This window comes from Rissa tridactyla, chromosome 1, assembly GCF_028500815.1.
Source record: "Rissa tridactyla isolate bRisTri1 chromosome 1, bRisTri1.patW.cur.20221130, whole genome shotgun sequence".
Taxonomy (NCBI): Eukaryota; Metazoa; Chordata; class Aves; order Charadriiformes; family Laridae; genus Rissa; species Rissa tridactyla.
The window spans coordinates 163308809-163327230 of NC_071466.1; the positions used below are offsets into that span (position 1 = coordinate 163308809).

At 50.3% G+C, this 18422-nt stretch overlaps 2 protein-coding genes across 3 annotated transcripts; both read left to right on the forward strand.

The window, feature by feature from the left end:
• The first annotated feature begins 7322 nt into the window (after positions 1-7322).
• On the forward strand, positions 7323-8069 carry LOC128904531 (MIEF1 upstream open reading frame protein-like). The gene is made up of 2 exons (XM_054189013.1): positions 7323-7479; positions 7831-8069. Exon 2 carries the CDS (start codon positions 7857-7859, stop codon positions 8067-8069), a length of 213 nt encoding a protein of 70 aa, XP_054044988.1. The 5' UTR covers positions 7323-7479; positions 7831-7856.
• Positions 8070-8110: 41 nt separating this feature from the next.
• Positions 8111-17682, forward strand: MIEF1 (mitochondrial elongation factor 1). Of its 2 annotated transcripts, none has more exons than XM_054189009.1 (5): positions 8111-8248; positions 9436-9584; positions 9744-9924; positions 11885-12147; positions 13295-17682. In XM_054189009.1, exons 2-5 carry the CDS (start codon positions 9441-9443, stop codon positions 14099-14101), a joined length of 1395 nt encoding a protein of 464 aa, XP_054044984.1. In that variant the 5' UTR covers positions 8111-8248; positions 9436-9440; the 3' UTR covers positions 14102-17682. The 2 variants fall into 2 exon arrangements, with proteins under 2 accessions (XP_054044984.1, XP_054044985.1); XM_054189010.1 differs by having other exon boundaries at positions 8235-8368.
• The last annotated feature ends 740 nt before the right edge of the window (positions 17683-18422 follow it).

Below are 18422 nucleotides of genomic sequence, written 5' to 3' on the forward strand. Positions count from 1 at the left end.
TCATTTCTCCCCTTGTGGAAGGGTCTCCATCAGACTAGAGACTGGGGTTGTGCATTGCTTAATGCCTTTCTGCTGCTTCTGTCTCGGGAACAAAAGGGCCTGGAAAAAACATGCCACTCAAAATTAACTATTAAAATTTTCTGTTAAGAATTTCTAGCGTTCTTGGTGATCGACTTTTTTTTTTGCCCGAATAGGGGATAATCTAAAAATAGGTGATCGCTACAATGCCTGAACTTTCAATTTTTCAAGAGGGGAAGTATATAAGCTTAGGCCAATGGCAATTCAGCGAGACAGTTTAAGAAATGAGAGTTGACTAGGTCAAAGGTTCTCCCATGTTATTTTTCTTGCCTCCAACACGAAATCTTTCACTGACATTTATATTATTTTAAGAAGTGATGTAAATGGCATTTCTTCCGTTTCTTATGAGTTTTTAAAAGAAGGCATTGACAGAACCCAGGACCTTTTTTCCCGGAAAACACAAGCTTCTGCTGCTGGAGCTCGAAATGCCTCCATGAGTGAGGGGTTAACTCTTCTGCAAACTAGTCCATGGTAGAGACCCTCGTTTGCAGGAGCAGCGCTGACCGTCAGCCGAGTGTGGGGGGCACACAGCTCCACCACAAGCCTTCTACACCCTCTTTGAGTCAACCCCCTGCATCCCTCAAGAAATATGGGAAGGGAATCTTGGTACGTGCAGCGTGCCTCCTGGATACGGAGCCCGAAGCACTGTATTGAAGCGGGAGCCTGCAAACCATCCATTGTTGAGTAAATCCCATGTGTTTTTGCAGACTTTCAGTACCCCAAGAGGTGTTACATGGAGAGATGCACCATGGAGGGGCTCTGGCAAGACCTACCTGGAAATAGGCTGTTTCCCCAAGCTCTCGCTGTGTGTCAGGGATGCCCAGTGCTCATCTTGGGTGCCGCTTGGTGCAACCCCGCTCGGTGGGGACCGAGGCTGCGGCAGACCCTCCATCTCTGGCTCGTGGCGGGGCTGGCTCCAGATGGTTCCTGACCGATGTCTGCAGCACGTTTGCTGATCGGGGGATGGACATGCTGTTTCCAAACACTGGGGTGCTTGGAAACCCAGTGGCTTTGATATGAACTTAGCAGCGCCGTTTAGAAAGCTGGAAGGGGGGTACCAAGAGCCTGGCTTGCTGGCTGTTTGTTTTTGTTGCTCGGATACGTTTGTTCCCTGTGTAAGGGCACAGCTTAATATGCTGTTTAGCTGGGACGCTTAATTTTTAATTACGACTCCAATTTTATGTTATGGTTTTTTTGTTTGGTTTTCTTTTTTAAATCTCACTGCTTTAGCGGCCCAGCTGCGGAAGCAGCGAGGTCCCAGCTGGCCGGCAGGCAGCCCATGGAGCAGCCAGGGAGATGGTCACCCCCGGCCCTGGAGAGCATCACCAGCAAATGGCTTCATGCTCACGTGCCCCCAGCTGCAGGCGCTGCCTGCCCTGCTTTCCAGAGCACTGCGGCGGAGAGGATCTGGCCGCAGCCGTGGCAGAAGGGAGGCATATTCTTGCTCCTGGCAGCGGCACGTGTTTCTGTGGCTCACAGGCAACGCTCGTACCCCAGCCGTGTCAAACCTTCACCGGGGCTTTGCTCTGTCGCTGCAAAACGGCCTCAGGAGAGCCGCGCGAAGCTGTCCCACCCAGAGAAAGAGCTCCGGGTCACTGAAGTGAGGGGCTGACATAAGGGGGTATAACCCATGGATGCTCGGGAGAGGAGCCTGGCTCGGGGCCAGGATGCCGCAAGCTTTGCCTTCGTAGCTGCGGCGGGGACTGGCAGGTCAGCGAAAGGGTAAAGGATAAGCCCACTTCAGCTGAGGTTTGGGACGTTACTGTAAACATCTCCGAGAATCCCAAACACAAACCATTACTTGGAACGAAGGAAAATTTGGCAATCCCGACATTTCCAGCATCTCTGGGTGTGCCTTTTTTTTTAAGTAAAGTGAGAAGATAAAATAGTCCTTACTGTCTTTTGAAATACATTATAGCTATGTAAGAACACAAATCTTTCAAGGCCATATCTCTCCTCACCCTGCCAAATGAAATACAAAATAAAACTCCATTGTTTTACTCTTATATTTCCTGTGCCTTACAGCTTGAACCGTGGATCCTCTTGGCTGAAGTCCATCCCAGTAACGATTTAATTTGGGAGCCACACTTCACCTTTCTAAAAATAAGGAAAACTGAGAAGAAGAGCGCCTAAGCTGTGCTGAATAAAGATCTAAAATGACTTCTCCAGGATCTCAAATTAAAGAAAAAATGTTACCCAGAGAACACATAAAATCAAATATTATAAGCCTGCCTCTATGCAGCAAACTCCTTCCTGGCATTTTAGCCCTGTTCTACAGTCTGGACCTTTTCCAAAGAGAGAGCAACAAATCATCAGTCATATCTTTTTTTTTTTTTTTCTTTCCTCTCAGACACTTACTAAGAACCAGGCACACATGCAAAAATAAAAGAATGTAGAAAACATCTACCCACTTCAGTTTGGTTCCCAGTGTTTTTAAAGCATTTGACTCAAACTGTTACCCAGAAGTGAACGTCAAACTACTGCAAAACCAAAAGCAGACAGATTTCCCTGAACAGGACATAAATAAATCTAAGGACCCATGACTTAATGGGACAAGATGTACAATGGGTGCCTTCACCGAGAAAAAAAAAAAAAAAAAGAGAAGCAGCAGGATATAGCAGCTCTGCCCTCCCCAGGTTGTATATATGTACATGGGACCAAACCCCAAGCAATGCTGGGAGCCCAGGCGCCCCTTACACAACCCAAAATCCCGTGTTCGTGCTGGGAGGGCCTCACCGCAACATGCAGCAGGCAGAGAGGTACAAAAAGCCTGGGGTCAGCGTGCACAGCCCTGCCCCGGGGGCCTGGTGCCACCAGCTGCAAGCTCTCAGCTCTCCGCCGGCAGCTCCACCGCAGGAAGACCAGGAGGCTGTCAGGGCGATGCAAAATTGCAAGGATAACAGCGCTCACCAAAGCAGGGTCTCTGAATGGCTCTGGAAACCTTCTGCAGCACGCAGCTGGGGCAAAGTGAAAAATATGTGTGTGTGTGTGTATTCTTAATAGCCAGGGAATAAAAAAAATCCCCAACCAACCCAGCCACAGGGAAATTTGATTGAAGAAACGTGAGTCGTGCTGAGAATGAAGGTGCGCACGTACCAATTGCAAAAATACTAGGGCAGCATTTTCGGTTTGTTAGGTGGTAAAAATGAGCTTCCTCGGTGACCGTCGGTGCAGACCCTCGCAGAGGCGGCAGCTCTGCGTCGCGCAGGAGGCCGCTTGCCACTGCCAGTGCTTGCAGCCCCCTGGGCTGCAGGGCTGGAGGTTGGGGAGCTGAAAAGCCCCACTTCAACAGCAGCTGGGCTGGGAACTTTTTACCCCCCTGGCAAAAACATACCCTGAGCGTGGCTCCCCGGAGTGGCTAGTTACTCTCTGTTACTAAAATCTCAGTCTCGGATGTAAATTGGGAATGCCCTGCCAAAGGCGGCTGCATACCAGCGGTCTCTCCTCCCTCAGCACCCATTTTCCCTCCCACATGGGCTCAACATCAAAGCTGCTGAGGGTCCAGGGAAAGAAGCCACCCTTGGCCCTCTGCCCCACCTGGTTCATTGCACCCAGAAAGCAGGAGCCCAGATGCCATGATTCCTTGCGGTTGCTCGAGAAAAGTAAAGAAATAGGGCTGCAATGAAAGAAAGAGCTGTTGCGTGGAGTTAGACTGCCAACAGACCTCTTGCAAGGTCCATTTTACTAGAAGACATTAAGGATGTTAAGCCCAAGCTCAGATGGCATTGATGGGTCACTACCCATCTTCCCTCCCACGTTTTGGGATTGTTTTCTGGCTCCTGTAAGAGCTCAGCCTTCTGTTTCCAAGCGCAGTTTTTCCTCCTGACCTTGCAGAGCCCCTCCAAGCTGCCATTTGCAGCTCTGTGGGTCACGTTCACCTCCCTGCTGCCCAAGGAGGGTTTGGCAAGTGGTGGCAGGCAGCACTGGGATGTGTCCCTGTCTGGGAATGGTCCTGCCCTTGCAAAACGGGTGATGGGAAGCCCTTGACTCCCAGGAGCAGAGGCTGCAAGCCAGGCTCAGAGGCAGCAGTTCACTGCTTTTGGTGGCCATCAGAGCCTGTGGCACTGGCCACTTCAGTGGGAGGACTGGCTGCAAGCATGAGAAGATCAGCAAAGGAGTGGCGGCTCTGGAGACTCCCAGGGAGGTGGGGGACGTGGGGGACGTCTGTGCCTTACCCCGGGTAACAGCATGGGTTATTGTGCCCCAATGCCCATCCTGCCTTTGATATTTCACAAGCTCACTTAGTCATTTGGGGAAACAAAGGTCGTTATTGTTCTCCAAGCCCACAGCTGAGGTGTGCTCCCTCCTCTCCACCTGTACTTTGCCCCATTGCAGCAAGTAAATTCCCTTTCTTGCAGGGACGCAAGGCTGGAGGCATGGAGAAGCATCCCATTCCCAGCAGGTCCATGGGGAAAGAAGACACGAGGCAACAGGGCTTTGCAGGCAACAGGGTGCTGGGGCAGCATCCCATCGGGGCAGCACAAGCCTTTGGGCGGCTCCTGCCGGGGTAGCTGCATGTGGCAGGTCAGCAGAGTATCAGACGGGTTGGGAAACACTGGGAAGGAGGCGGGGGGATGTTGCTTCACTGTCTCAAGGCAGAGTTCAAGTTTACAACCCCCGGCGCGTAACCAGAGGTCTGTCCCTCGCAGGGCAGCTGGGATAGCGACAGGTCATGAGTCACTCTGCCGTTGCGCTCACCCTTCTCTTTGCAAGACAGAAAGGGACGGGTTGAACGCGTGTGGCTGTGTGGTGCGGGGAGCCCATGGCAAGCAGCGGCCACGGTGAGCCAGTAAGCGGCCTCCCCGGAGGGGCCGAGGCAGTTTGGAGGCACGCTGTGTGGCGTGGCCGGAGGAGTTCACAACACGCACATGCGGCTGCTGGCGAGGGGCCCGGGAGCTGGCGTCAAGCCTGGGGGGAAAAAAAAAAAAACAGAAAGAAACACTAAAACAGGCAAAATCCAAGGGGGCCAGGCTGGGGAGGGGGCCCTTATGGAAGCCTGCAAGTCCTTGTCTGCCACGGCAGGAGGGCACAAGGAAAGCGCACCGTTGTGTAGCCTGATCCGGCAGATGTTGTTTGAAGCGCACCACGGGTCTGCTGCATTCAGCTGCGCAAATTTCGATCCAGACTTGAGAGTTTCGGGGACCCAGGCTCATTAGCGCACCTGCCCAGAAGCGACAGAGCCCTTGTTGTGAGGAGCAAAGTATTTCTGTGGATCAGCAACCTGAGGAGCAGGCAGGAAGCTGGGAGGAAGGTTTAAAGATCAATTTTCATTCTGGCAGAAGGTTAAGGGTAGGAAATATGAATGCTGCCTCCCAGGTCCCGGATAGCTCAGTATATGAACTGATGATCTGGAAACAAAGATGAGCAATATACCAAGCATTTTTAAGAGATGACTCGAAGCTATTGGCTCTTGAGGAGATCAGAAAGGACCGTAAGTAAAATGCAAATGTGGCAAGTGGGCGACAAGACGCCTTTGCCAAGGCTTAACTGGGCACCTGCAAGGTCAGAAAAGAGAAAACAACTTGCACATAAGAATTACAAAGCTCCAGACAGTCTCTAGGAACTCAGGAAAGGATCTGGATGTCACACAAACCCTGGCTCTGTGAGTAGCTGCAGGTTAAAAAAAAAACACACACAAAATATTAGCATGCAGAAGGAAGACGGGGAGAATAATATGGAAAATATGATAATGCTATTATGTAAATCAGAAGCATGGCCTCTCTGGGAATACTGTCTGCAGTTCAAGTAAGCCTTTCTCAGAAAGGGCTGATTAAGGGCATGGCAAACTCGCTCACAAAGAGAGATCGAAACGATTGGGGTTGTTTATCTCAGAAAGGAAATGAACAAGAGGAGATTGGCATGGAGCAAGCCAGTCTGGAGCTTCTGGTTTTCTTCCTGCTCAATTCTATCGCTGTCATATCTGGTGTCGCTGAGAAGTGTGTGAAGTGATGTGGCTCTCCTCTGTCACACACAGTTTGCTCTTTCTCTCACCCTTTTCCCCGTGGGAGGCACGGCACACGTGGGTTATGTTTTATATTTTGTTAGGACTTGGGGAGGAGGAGATGGCTAAAGAGGAATCCACAGTAGGCATATAGCAAAGAAGACGAGAATGGAAAAGGGGAATTTGCACCCGGGCAGAGGGGTAGAAGGTCCTGGCTTTGGGAGGCTTCTTCCATCTCCTCAGGCAGAGCCCAGAGAGGCTGCCAGCTACTGTGCTTCTCCCAGAGCCCTTGAAACTTCCAGACTAGGCCCTGGAGTTCCTTGGAGATAAAGATCAGGAACCTGAACTTGACAAATTATTCTGTAAAAAGCATCAGGGTAGTCAGAGGTACCTTTGGACACAAAGCATTAACCCACCGCTCTCTGCCTACCCTGAAGCACCGGAGAAACCTCCATTTACCCCCCGTTACCCTAGGCAGCCAGCAGGCACAGCCCCAGGTGACGGTGACAGCCCGCGCCGTGGCTGCTGACTTGCTGCAGCACGCTCAGCTCTCCCCGTTCTCACACGAAGCCGCCGTCCGATGGCATTTAGGCCCCTCAAAGCCAGAATGACAAAAGGAAATACCCATTAACGCTCCAGCTGCTCTAGGCTGTAGGCAGCACATTTGCAGGCACATGGAGCTGCCGAGGCCAATGGCCCAGCCCGTTTTACCACATCAGATGAAGCCCAGGCTGCTAATGAGACCTTCCATGGTGGAACAAGCCCAGGGTGGGTTCAGCGCTGGGGCCCACCCCGGCCTCAAAGGCAGCTGCAGGCCTAAGGAGGAAGGGGAGACTCCTGTCTCCGCCACGGTGACGGCTCAGGCCGAGGTGGGAAGCATCTGCTCCACCCTGGGCCATCCAGGCACAGCCCGGGTCCCTCCAGGCCTCAGCGTGGGGGTCCCACTCACCCCCTGCTCCCCTCAGCCCTGCCCCGCAGCCCTCCACGGTGTCCCCGGCCCCCACCCTGCCACAGCCTCTTCCCCGCAGCCCTCCCCGACGAGGAAGCCGCGGCCGTCACCCCTTGAGGGGCACGGCCGCCTCAGACCAGCCCTCCCCGCCCCAGCCCCAACTGGGAGCAACTGGGGGCGGCAGTTCCCCTCCCCGCCGGCAGGGGGCAGCCTCCCGGCGCGGAGCGGAGCGTCCCCCTCCCGCCCCGCCCCGCCCCGCCGGCAGGGGGAGCCAGCGCTACGCCGCCGCCCCGCCCCGGCGCCGGCCGGAAGTCCTCCGCCGAAGGGACGGTTTGGCCCCGGCCGAGCCAGCTCTATGATTGGCGGGGGGCCGGGGTCACGACCCGGAAGCGGATCGGCCATGTTGCCGGGTGACCCCGGGAGCGGTGCCGTGAGGGAGCTGGCGGCGGGGTCCGCTGAAGGGAAGCGGTTGTCGTAAGGGAGCCGGACCGCCTCCCCTTCCGCCTCCACGGTGAGTGCGATGCGGTCGGTCCCCGCGGGGCCTCCGCGGGCTCGACTCCAGCCGGGACGCCGGCGGGGAGCGGGCGCTGCGAGCGACCCTGGGGCGGCCCCTCATGGGAGAGGCCAGGCCGCGGGGCCCGCTGGTTCCTCCGCAACAGGGCGTGCGGCCGTGCGCCCTTGGAGAGTCCGTTGTCCGCGGTGCGCCGTTAGAGAGGCCGTCCCGTCCCCTCCCGGCGGTTTGTGGGGCCGGTGGGGCCGGGCATGGAGGTGGGGGCAGGCATGGAGGTAGGGGCGGCGGCCGGTGCGTCCCACGGGGGAGGAAAAGCTGACTCGGGTCCCACGCTTTGTCATCTCTCTGTAGGTTGCCCATCCACGCACCTGTCCCCCATGGCAGCGTGGTCCCGGGAGGCTGTCCTGACCCTCTACCGGGCTCTGCTGCGCCAGGGCCGTGGGCTGCGCTACACTGACCAGGATTTCTACCTCGCTTTCATCCGCCGCGAGTTCCGCAAGAACCTGGGGTTGCAGCGGCTGGAGGACAAGGAAAGACAGTTGGAGAAGGGGCAAGCTTTCCTGCAGAACAAACTTGGGGGCTTAGTTTAGAGGTTCCCCTGTAGCTCCTTTTGGCCCCGCGTATTTCCCTCTTTCCAAAATCCACTTGCCAATTAAAAGAGATGATGAACACTCCCCGCCCACCACTGTCTTGAAGAAAGCCAGAAGGTGCTTCCACAGGCACACCAGGAGGGCTCTCCTGTTCTCTTTACAAATGCATTAGGTCACAGGTACGTCATTTACAATGATTTAATCATGTTCTTCATGCTACTATTACAGTTAGCTGTGTGAAAATACATCTTTTTTTCCTGCCACGGGATGAAGAGTGACTGGATTCCTGGTTCATCAAGGTGGGAACATTCCTCCTGAGTTTGTAGCTTGGCTTTAAAAAAACCTAAGGGCAGTTTTAAACCACACAAGTCAGGCAGGCTCTGAACCGTTGAAAGTGACATAGAAAACAGATCTGAAGTCAGGTTGGAAGAGTTTCCTTTTGTTTTCAGGTAGGTTTGCTGGAGGTCCACCTAGAGGTACGGTGGTGTCAAAGTATGTTTTACACATGTAGTTGGCCAGGGAGACTCTTTAAGTATTAAGATCAGGTTATATGGGAATTGGAGGAAACCAGAGTATATGTGTAAGAAAACACTAACGTTTATGTTATAGGTGACTTGTATGAGAGTCAGACCCACCAGCCTTGAGGGCAGGAGTAAATGCCTGGTGAAAGCAAGGGAGTTGTTTCCTTTGTGGTGCGTTGTGGTCTCTGCTGTTGATTATTGTGCGTCTTTGAAGTATCTGAGACCAGCCATTGTCCAAAAATTAAGTCTGCAAGTGGATGCTCTGAGACTCCCTGTAAACTCTTGGGAAGATTCTGATTTGTTACAGACAAGCAGTTGACCATCCTTGCATCGCCTTGTCTGTGAGCAAAATTATACACATTAAATAGCCAATAAGAAAATAAATTGGTATAAAAAAGCCATGGTTTGGTTGAGAAGCACAAATTAAACAGAAGAGACCTGAATGGTCACAGAGTTTTACACGATATACAGGATTTTGTTGCAAAATATTGCTGAAGTAAATCTTACTTTCTTTTTTAAAAAGCGTTAGGTGATTGCACAATTAAACCTGCTTCAATGATTAGAAGCCCCACATCAAATTTGGGCTGTTTTTCTTCAGGTCATAAACGCAGCTGGAAGCATAGAAATGCTGTGATTGCAGAGCTTGGTCAGTGCTGTTCTGGCGTGTCTGGGAATAAGCAGCTCCTTGAGGGAAGATAATTAAAGAGGCTGCAGGGTTAGGTGGTCCCTTTCTATGGCTCCGTGCTAGACCCCAAGAGCTGTGAGTTGTGGGGTGGAGGAGAAGGGAGAGAACTGTTACGGTTGCGTGTTTTGACCTGTTTGTTTAATGCTCCCGCTTCTTCCAGGTGAGATGGCAGGCGCTGGGCAGCGCAAAGGGAAAAAAGATGACAATGGCATCGGCACAGCCATCGACTTTGTGCTGTCCAACGCCCGGCTCGTGCTGGGCGTGGGTGGAGCCGCTATGCTGGGCATCGCCACGCTGGCCGTCAAACGGGTGAGTGAGCATGTGGGACAGCGGGGTGGGACCTGAGCACAGGGACACTGGAAAGGAAGAGTGGGAAACAAAAAGAAAGGGGATGCTGGCACTAGGCTGGGTAGAATGCAAATGTTGGGCCCTTAACAACTCAAACTGTGCCTGGTGATGTCGCTTTAGATGTACGACCGGGCTATAAGCGCTCCCAGCAGCCCCACTCGCTTGAGCCAGTCAGGAAAGAGAAGCTGGGAAGAGCCGAACTGGCTGGGCTCCTCCTCACGCTTATTGACCCAAGACATGAAGACTAGCCTCAGCCGTTCCCTGCAGACCCTTCCCACTGATCCTTCGGCCACAGAAACAGGTAAGGAGCAGGGTGATACTCCTGTATTACAGAATCATCCAGGCCCATAAACCCTGTATTCATTCAAAGGAACGCAGAAAAAAGAAAATAGTCTGTCTAGCCCAGGATTTTGATGTTTTTCTTTTAAGAAGGTCTACTGGTAACTTCAAGGATTAGAGGTCAGATTGGGAACTAGTGAATAATAGTAATCCGTTTGCGTTCTTCATTCCTCTCATGACTTCATGGTCTTAAGCTTTATTCTCCCTCAGTCTTTTCTCTTTCAAGCTGAATACTTACCTGTGCAGTCTTTCCCGATAACCATTCCATTTCTTTCAAGCTTTTTGTTGCCTTCGTTGGACCGTTCTAGTTTGTTTGTGCCTTTTTAAGAGGGTAATAGCAATTTATAACAGTATTTCGTGTAGTATTTCTGCCATTTTCCTAATAGTTTCTGTAATGCTGTTTGCCTGTTTAGCGCTGCTTATCACTGAGTTAGTCTTCATCAGACTATAAAAAGCGATGTGCAGTCATCTTTCTGAGTGAGGTAATGAGTAATTTAGAGTCTGTTGGTGTTTTTTGTGTGTGTTTGGTTGTTTTTTCTCACTGGTTTTACGTTTGGTCCCTGGTCACTTCAGGAGATTTACACTTGAAGATTTAAAATAAAAATCAGGATCAAGCTTTTAACTTGATTTCCAGATTCTCTGCAAAAATACTCAGCTTCAGGATGGCAATGGATTTTCTACTGAGGAAATGTTAAATAACTAGAGACAACTGTGTTAAATGGGGTCTAGATCATTTGATTGGAGTCCCCAAAGATGAGGCTTGAGGAGTAAAACCATTGATGGTAGCATTTTGCATTCTTGACTTAAAATAAATTAAAACTTAAAATGGGAAAGTAAGTTTTTTCATGAATAGGCAATGAAGTCTAGTTCCCTATGGTTTTAAAGGCTATTTCCTTTTCACACAAAACCTCAAATCTGTCCAAAAGACCCCTGTGGGACAAGAGGCAGCAGCTGCTGAGGTTGGGCGAGATGCGTCTGTGTGCAGCTTGGTCAGCCGTTTTGCACATGCTTCATGTCCAAGTGCGCGTTGCCAAACAAATGTGCAACAGCTGATTGCCTTAAGTACCACAGGCCTTCCAAAGATCTCTGTAATTCTTCCTTAATTCTCATTGGTAACTCCTGAAACTCTTGGTGCCTGTTAAGAGAAGCCTGGAAGATAGATGGGAAGCAGTGACTTATTTCTTTAGGAAACCAGTTTGAAAGAACGGGGTTTAGAGAATCTGTGAAGGTTAGACATTGCTTAATAACACAGACAGCGTAAAGCGTTGTTTTGCTGTACTGTGCCTAAGGGTGTGCTCTCTGTTCTTTGATTGATGAAAGTCTGAGGGAGGTTTTTACTGGGGCTATGATTGCCTGAGTTCTGCTAGCCCCAAGATCCGTCAGCTCGCCATCCTGGTAAGTGTTGATCAGACTCCTAACAACTATTTCGTTTCCAGGTGGCATGATCTTCTCTGATCTCACACCCTAGTCAGGGCTGGGTTTTGCTGATAATTTGTAAAAATCCATCATAATGTTAAAAACTTAATGAGGTCATGATGGTTGTTCAAGAGCGTTTTATCTGCTGGTCTGGCATCATGTTGAAAGCTTCTGAACCGGTAACGGTGCTGAATTTTTGATGAAATTGAACTGAGGTACTGCCCACATAACCATTAAAATTACTTCCTTGTACACGATGTTAGTCTTGTTCTGGCTAAATTCCAAATCTAGTAACTTGTTTTCATCCGTTTTGATTCTAGTAGTATTATCTTTTGAAGTTTCTCAGCACCTCCCTTTTGACTGGTACCTGTGTGAAGCGTGCAAAATGTCTGCTGAAAGCTTTTTGAGACCTAGGAGGCTGCACTTCAGTGATGCAGATTTTCTTCCGCCGATCAGTTCACAGTGAAACACTGCAGAAGATCAACAGTTTTCCTTCTGTCTTGCAGACTTTTTCCGACCCACAAAGCCCAAGCCATCTGCCAAGAGGAGTCAAGTGGAGCTGAAAAAATCCCGCCTTCGTCTGTCTCTGCAAGAAAAGCTCTTTGCTTATTATCGGAGGAAGGTAGCTATCCCAGCGGATGAGCAGGCCCGGGCCAAGCAAGCAGCCGTGGATATCTGTGCTGAGCTACGCAGCTTCCTACGTGCCAAGCTGCCGGACATGCCCCTGCGTGACATGTACCTCAGCGGCAGCCTGTATGATGATCTGCAGGTAATTCCTGGGGCCGCGTGATGGGTCATAATTCAGAAGGCTGACTAGGCAGGGGCATTTCAGGCTTCCCTGTTGGCAGTGCTGGCTCAGCACAGCATTCCTCTGTAATAAGGTTCCTGGTGTCGCCTTTCCCACTGTGAAGCCAGGCGTTGATTTCTGCAGTACTCTTTGAACAGGCATGACCAGGCTGCTCTGGCGTTGTCTGCAAAGCATTTCTTTTTGCCATTTTATTTCTCTGGATTATCTCAGCCCTTCTTTCCTTCCCCTCCGTCTCTCCCTGTAGCTGTGTTTTTCTTGCTGTTTCTCCAGTCGACCTGGGTTTTCTCTCTGTCCCTTCTGTCTCCTTCCAAATACATGATATTCCCTTAGAACTCCTATGTATTCATGTAGGTCTTCCCTGCTCTTTTTCTCTCTTTTTTTTTTTTGTTTTTTTTTGTTTGTTTTTTTAATGCATGACAGACCTGGATTGGACAGCAGTCCCTGCTGCATGTCTCCTTGATGGCAAGATGCCCATGGCTATAGTGAGTGATTCAGAGGCACGCTCTTTTTTTTTTTTTTTTTTGAGTCAGAGCTCTGGAATGGAGTGTCGAGTTTCCAGTGAAACTTAGATCTGGGGTCTTTATCACATTGGTGAAAAGGGATCTTTAATGACCTTTTTCCAAACAATGTGGCAGACCAGGTGAGGGCAGTACCTAGTTGTAGCATGGGGTAATTAAACCGTGGCAGCTTAAGCTTGTCTAGAAACATAATACTCTGCCTCCTGTTTTAAATTACCATGTGGTGTTGCTGTACCCTGGGCCAGCTGCATCTCTTTTCCAAGGAGTGGACTTAGAGCAGTAGGAGGCAGAATGATTCATCTATGTGCAGTCCATGTCAGGTCCTGAAGTATTTAAAGATCTCTAAATAGTACATACCGTATAAGCACTAGCTTGGGTTATACCTTGGAGTTATCCCACTGACTATGGGAAATAGTCCTTCAGAATGCCTTTTGACAAAGGGAGCCTGTGAATCCCACGCAGAGAGGAGAGTGAGACAGCTGAATTCTTATTCCAGGTTCCTTTGAACAGAAGGCTGTCTAAAGGTGGTGAATAAAACTGAGAGTGGAGAGAGAAAGCTTGTTCTTACCGACTTTTCTCTCTTGTGAAAGGTAGTGACAGCTGACCACATCCAGCTCATTGTGCCTCTGATGCTGGAGCAGAACCTGTGGTCATGCATCCCTGGGGAGGACACTATCATGAACATTCCTGGCTTCTACTTGGTGCGTCGGGAAAACCCAGAGTACTTTCCCCGTGGGAGCAGCTACTGGGACCGCTGTGTGGTGGGAGGTTACCTTTCCCCCAAAGCTGTAGCAGACGCCTTTGAGAAAGTTGTAGCTGGCTCCATCAACTGGCCAGCAATTGGGTCTCTCTTGGATTATGTGATCCGTCCAGCAGCTCCCCCAGCAGATTTGACACTGGAAGTCCAGTATGATCCAGAACGGCGTCTTTTTATTGACTTCCTACCATCCCTGACACTGGGTGATATCATCCTTGTCGCCAAACCCCATCGATTGGCCCAGAATGACAATTTGTGGCGACTGAGCCTGCGGCCAGCAGAAACAGCTCGCCTCCGGGCCCTGGACCAGTGTGATTCCGGCTGCCGTTGCTTGTGCCTGAAGATCTTCAAAGCGGTATGCAAGTCAAACCCGGCCCTGGGTCACCTCACTGCCAGCCAGCTCACCAATGTCATCCTGCACCTATCCCAAGAAGAGTCCGACTGGTCCCAGGACATGCTGGCTGATCGCTTCTTGCAGGCGCTGAAAGGGTTGATCCGCTACTTGGAGGCAGGTGTCCTCCCTAGTGCTCTGAACCCCAAGGTGAACTTGTTTTCAGAGCTCACCCCCGAAGAAGTGGATGAGTTGGGTTATACCCTCTACAGCTCTCTGTCAGAGCCAGAGGTCTTGCTGCAGACGTAATGGGGCCTTACCTAGGGAAGTGCTGACAGGGTTTAGCCAAGGTGGACTTTGATGACTGCGAAATGTGTCTCCTCCACTTCTCTCTCTCTCTCTGTCTCCTTTTGGTTCGTTATTATTTCCTGCTGTGGAGTTGGCGCTCCCACTGAATTTCTTGGTGCTACTGGTCCATTTCCACCATCTCTGCCCCAACAGGTACCTATTGGCGAGGGAAAAGAGGCTAAAACTGCAGCTCTAAGATCTGTGCATAAATTCTGCTGATGTTTAAGTGTCTACCAAAAAAAAAATAATCAAACTATGCACTTCTTTCTCCCGTAGTACACTTACTGCAGCGAGTCCATTTTGGTCTGAAGAAGGTGGAACTGGGCTGGTAAATCCAGTGACAATTTTAGCAGACTTGCATTGAGGTCCTTTCCTTTCCTCCAGTCTGTCTTTGCCGCATGTTTCTTTTCCTCTGCTGTACTACAGTCTCACTTTTTTTTTTTTGGTCCCTTTGACCCAGTTGTGCAGGGCAGACTGAGCAAGATGTTTTGGATAGGGTTATTTTTTGTATTTCCAAGTAGATAATGATTACACTAGCACTATTTAGGGCTGTAGAGCTTGGAGAATGCCCATGGCTCCTGCTTCTACGGAGCCTTCTCATCCTTCGCAAGCTGGATTCAGCAGTAAGGGCTGAGGCTTGTCCGGTCTACTGCAACACAGCCTCCAGTATGGGCAATTCTCACTGAAGCTGTCGTAGGGGAGGAAAAAACCTTTGTGATCTGTCTATGTGATGAGGCCAAAGGACCAGGGCTTGCCATTCCTGCCTAGCCAGATCTGCTGGGTGTTGCTGGTGGGAATGGCCCCGGGAATGGAGAGCAGGGCGTCTCCTTAGATGTCTCTGGCCTAGAGAAAGAGAGGCTGATTATGGGGGAAGGGTGGGAGACACACATGGGAACAGGGATTACTTTTTCTTTTTTTCATCTTTACCCCAAGAGCTTATGGCTGTTCTGGTTTATAGGAGGTGGAAGCAAGACTGCATGCCTCAAAGGTCTTTGTAATAAGCACACGTAAGCCAGATTCTCACCAGCTCTAACTCCGTGAAGGTGATAGAACTGAACTGGTGTCATCAGCAAAGTTCTGTCCCACACGCTGATATTAGGGTACATATGCAGAGTTGGCATTTAGAGATATGTTGGCTTTGCCATCTGCTCTCTGTGTGTTTTAGTCCCCTCCCCACCCACCTCAGAACTGAGGCTGTCCATGCCCTTCCTCATTCCCATGCGCTGACTTTCCAGTGCTCCCAGTTTACAATTACTCTCAGAAAGCTGGTGAGGGCACACCTTCCCATTCTGTCAGTTTGGACCTGTTGGTAATGCAGTTCTGCCCAGTCTTTTTTGCGACTGCTGTCAGACCGTTCTCCCTTGGCTGCCCTCCCATCTGCTGCTGGACTGCGGTATGGGTTTTGGGGGGCAGCTGTTGCACTGTGTGTATCTCCTAAACTAGCCACGTAGACTCTGTATACTCTGCATTAAGCCTTCTGGCCTCCTGTCTTCAAAAAGGGGACGGGAGGGTGGATCTGGGGCTGTGTCTCTCAAAAGACCGGTGCAGCTATGGTTACAGAAACTTACTTGCCTTTTCTTAGCTTTAGCACCTTTTCCCCACTTGCTGTCCGGCCTGTCTAGCCAATGGAGAGGCAGCAGCAGAGTTTGGAGGAAGCAGGAATCGTTTTCTCCTCCCTTCCTCTCAGGACTTCCCCCCCACCCCCCCCACAACCTTTGACAGAAGTTTCAAAGTGAGTTTCAGGAGTGGAACCACAGAGGGAAGTCTTCAGTCTTCTTTTTAGAGGCAAGTGCTGGTGAGATAAGGGAGGGAGCATCTTTCTCAGACAATCCGTCCATTTTAGCCAACATGTCAGATAGTATTCCGTATACAGTGATAACGCAACATTGCATTTTAAATTATTTAATCCTTAGGGTACTGGTATTTTCTAGACTGCCAGGTGCGTACATTGAAGTTTGTGTGTGTATATAAAGTCTGTAGTGTATAAAAAGTTAACAGAAATTCTGTTTGTATGATTTTGTGTTTTGTAAGTTTTGCAGCAGTCAGTGTTGGTCAGCTGTTGATTGCTCTTCACTCTGGTTTCCAGATTTTTTCCCCTCTTCCTTTCCCTGCCCTCCACTGCCTTTCTGATGTCAGCCTCCCTACCCTAAAAGCTGACAGGTGAGACTCGGAGCCTATAGGCCACTGGGGGAAATTCCCCTTTCTTTTAATTACTTGAAGGTCAACAAAAATATTAAAATATCTGGGTTGTCAGGAGTTCCCCGTAAGTTCACTTCTTCAGTGTAATCTCACCCCTCACTCGGTGCTGACTCCAGTACCATGGTCTTCACGCAGAATTGAGCAGCAATGTGGTTTGGAACGATCAAAACTATAGATATAAAAAAGGTGAGACGTAAACAGGAGGAAGCCACTGTCTGAGCTGGCTTGAGAACAGTTGCCACATACATATCTATGTAGAATTATTTACATGAATGTTTTTACTTCTTCCTGGCAACCTAATGAATTAATATTTTATGGCCATTTCTTGCTGCTATTGAGCTCAATTTGTGTATCAAATGGAAACTGAAGCTGCCTTTTTGCCTTTTCTGTAGACTTTGCTCCACTTCACTTGAATCACTTAATTATTTCTTCCCTTCAATTTCACCCTCCTTTGAGCTAGCCACAAGCCCGTTCTCGGGAGGCAAATGCTCACTTCCTACAGGCAGCCACCACAGCGGGTGATTGCCCTGGCAGTGGCAGTCTCGGCAAAGGCCAAAGATGTAATGGGTCACAGGGACACTGCAACTAGGAGTATTTCAAGAGCAGGGTCAGGCATAAGGGGCAACAGAGGCAGGGAAGAAGTAGGGTAAATATGCAGGAAGTTTACACTAATGCTGTACCCAGCCTGTGGGTCAAACAGACTGTTGCAGAGTCTTTCAAACTGGCACCTTTCAGTATTAAATGCAGTACATGTGCTGATGTACAGCCCGGAGGGCCGTCTTACCTGTAGGTAGGCTCCTTCCTAGTCAAAGCTGTAGCACAGAGCAGGAGGACCGAAAGCTGAATGTGAAAAGGGCAGCTCCCGGCCGCCTTCCTGGCAGAGCAGCTCAGAGACAAATTGATTGTAAGAGGCCCAGAATGTGTGTTTGGTTGGTTGCTGCCTGGGCTCCAGGAATGCCTCGGTGTGTTCTGCTATAGCTTAGCTCACCAGAGCTTCCCACGAGATTGTCGTCTTGTTCCCTGTAACCACGGGGCGAGGACCAACTTGCTCAGTGGTGGGGTTTCACCGCTGCTGAGCTCCACCGCTAATCCTTCCAAGCCAGATGGATTTCTTTTCTTGTTTTTAAAAGCAATTATGGAAACAAGAGGCTGCTTTCTGCCTCCTGGCGAGCTGCCGTCGGGGCATTCGCTCTTAGCATGTGGGTACTCGCAGGGAGAAGTGAAGAGATGATGCCCCATCTCTCCCAGGCCTGGAGGCTGTGGATTTGCAAAGGGGAAAGTCTAAGTGCATGGTCTGTGACAGAGTGCGTGAAATTCTGAAATAAAACGACTTTCCACAGTAACCTGGCTGTCTCTGGTGTGTTTATAAACAAAGGAGCATCTCTCTGCTTTTGTCACAGTGCATCAACCTTTATGCTGACATAATTCTGCACCGCACCAGTGCTTGGGGACTGACGCGACCCTTGCCAATTCACTCGTTTTCCCTTTGCTGCCCTGGGCGCTCTACAACTTGAGAGAGCAATCACCTCGGTGCTGCAGCGTGCCAGCTCCTGGCAGCGTCCGCACTGGTCACAAGATGATGTGTAATTATGGCGCTGTGCCTCCCATCCTTTCTCCGATAGCCCGCATGCCCGGACAGGCACCTGCCTTTCATGTGGCTCCCCAGACTTCACAGGCTTCCGTGCCTCTTTTAATATTAAAACTTTCTTGTTTGGACTCCCCCACCCTTGCTCAGTCACACCTTGGTTTCTTCATGCCAGTCATCTCCCCTGCCAAATGCACTCGGCTCTTATCCCATCATCAGCCTTGGGGCAGTGAGGAAGCTGCTGTGGCAGGGGCCTGTGTCTGCTCTATCAAAGCTTTTTGCAGTAGAGCCCCATGGAAAAGTAGAGCTCGCAATAAGTGTTTAATGTATGTGGTGGTTTGCACCTTCCCATAAAAGCTGCCCCAGCATGAATAGGGAGGAAAGATCAAAAGATATGGGTTGGGGAGTCATGATAATTATTTCAAGCATGGAAAAGGTTGCTACAAAGAAGAGGAGCGTAAATGGTTCTCCAGGCTGCAAAGACTCAGCATCTCTTTT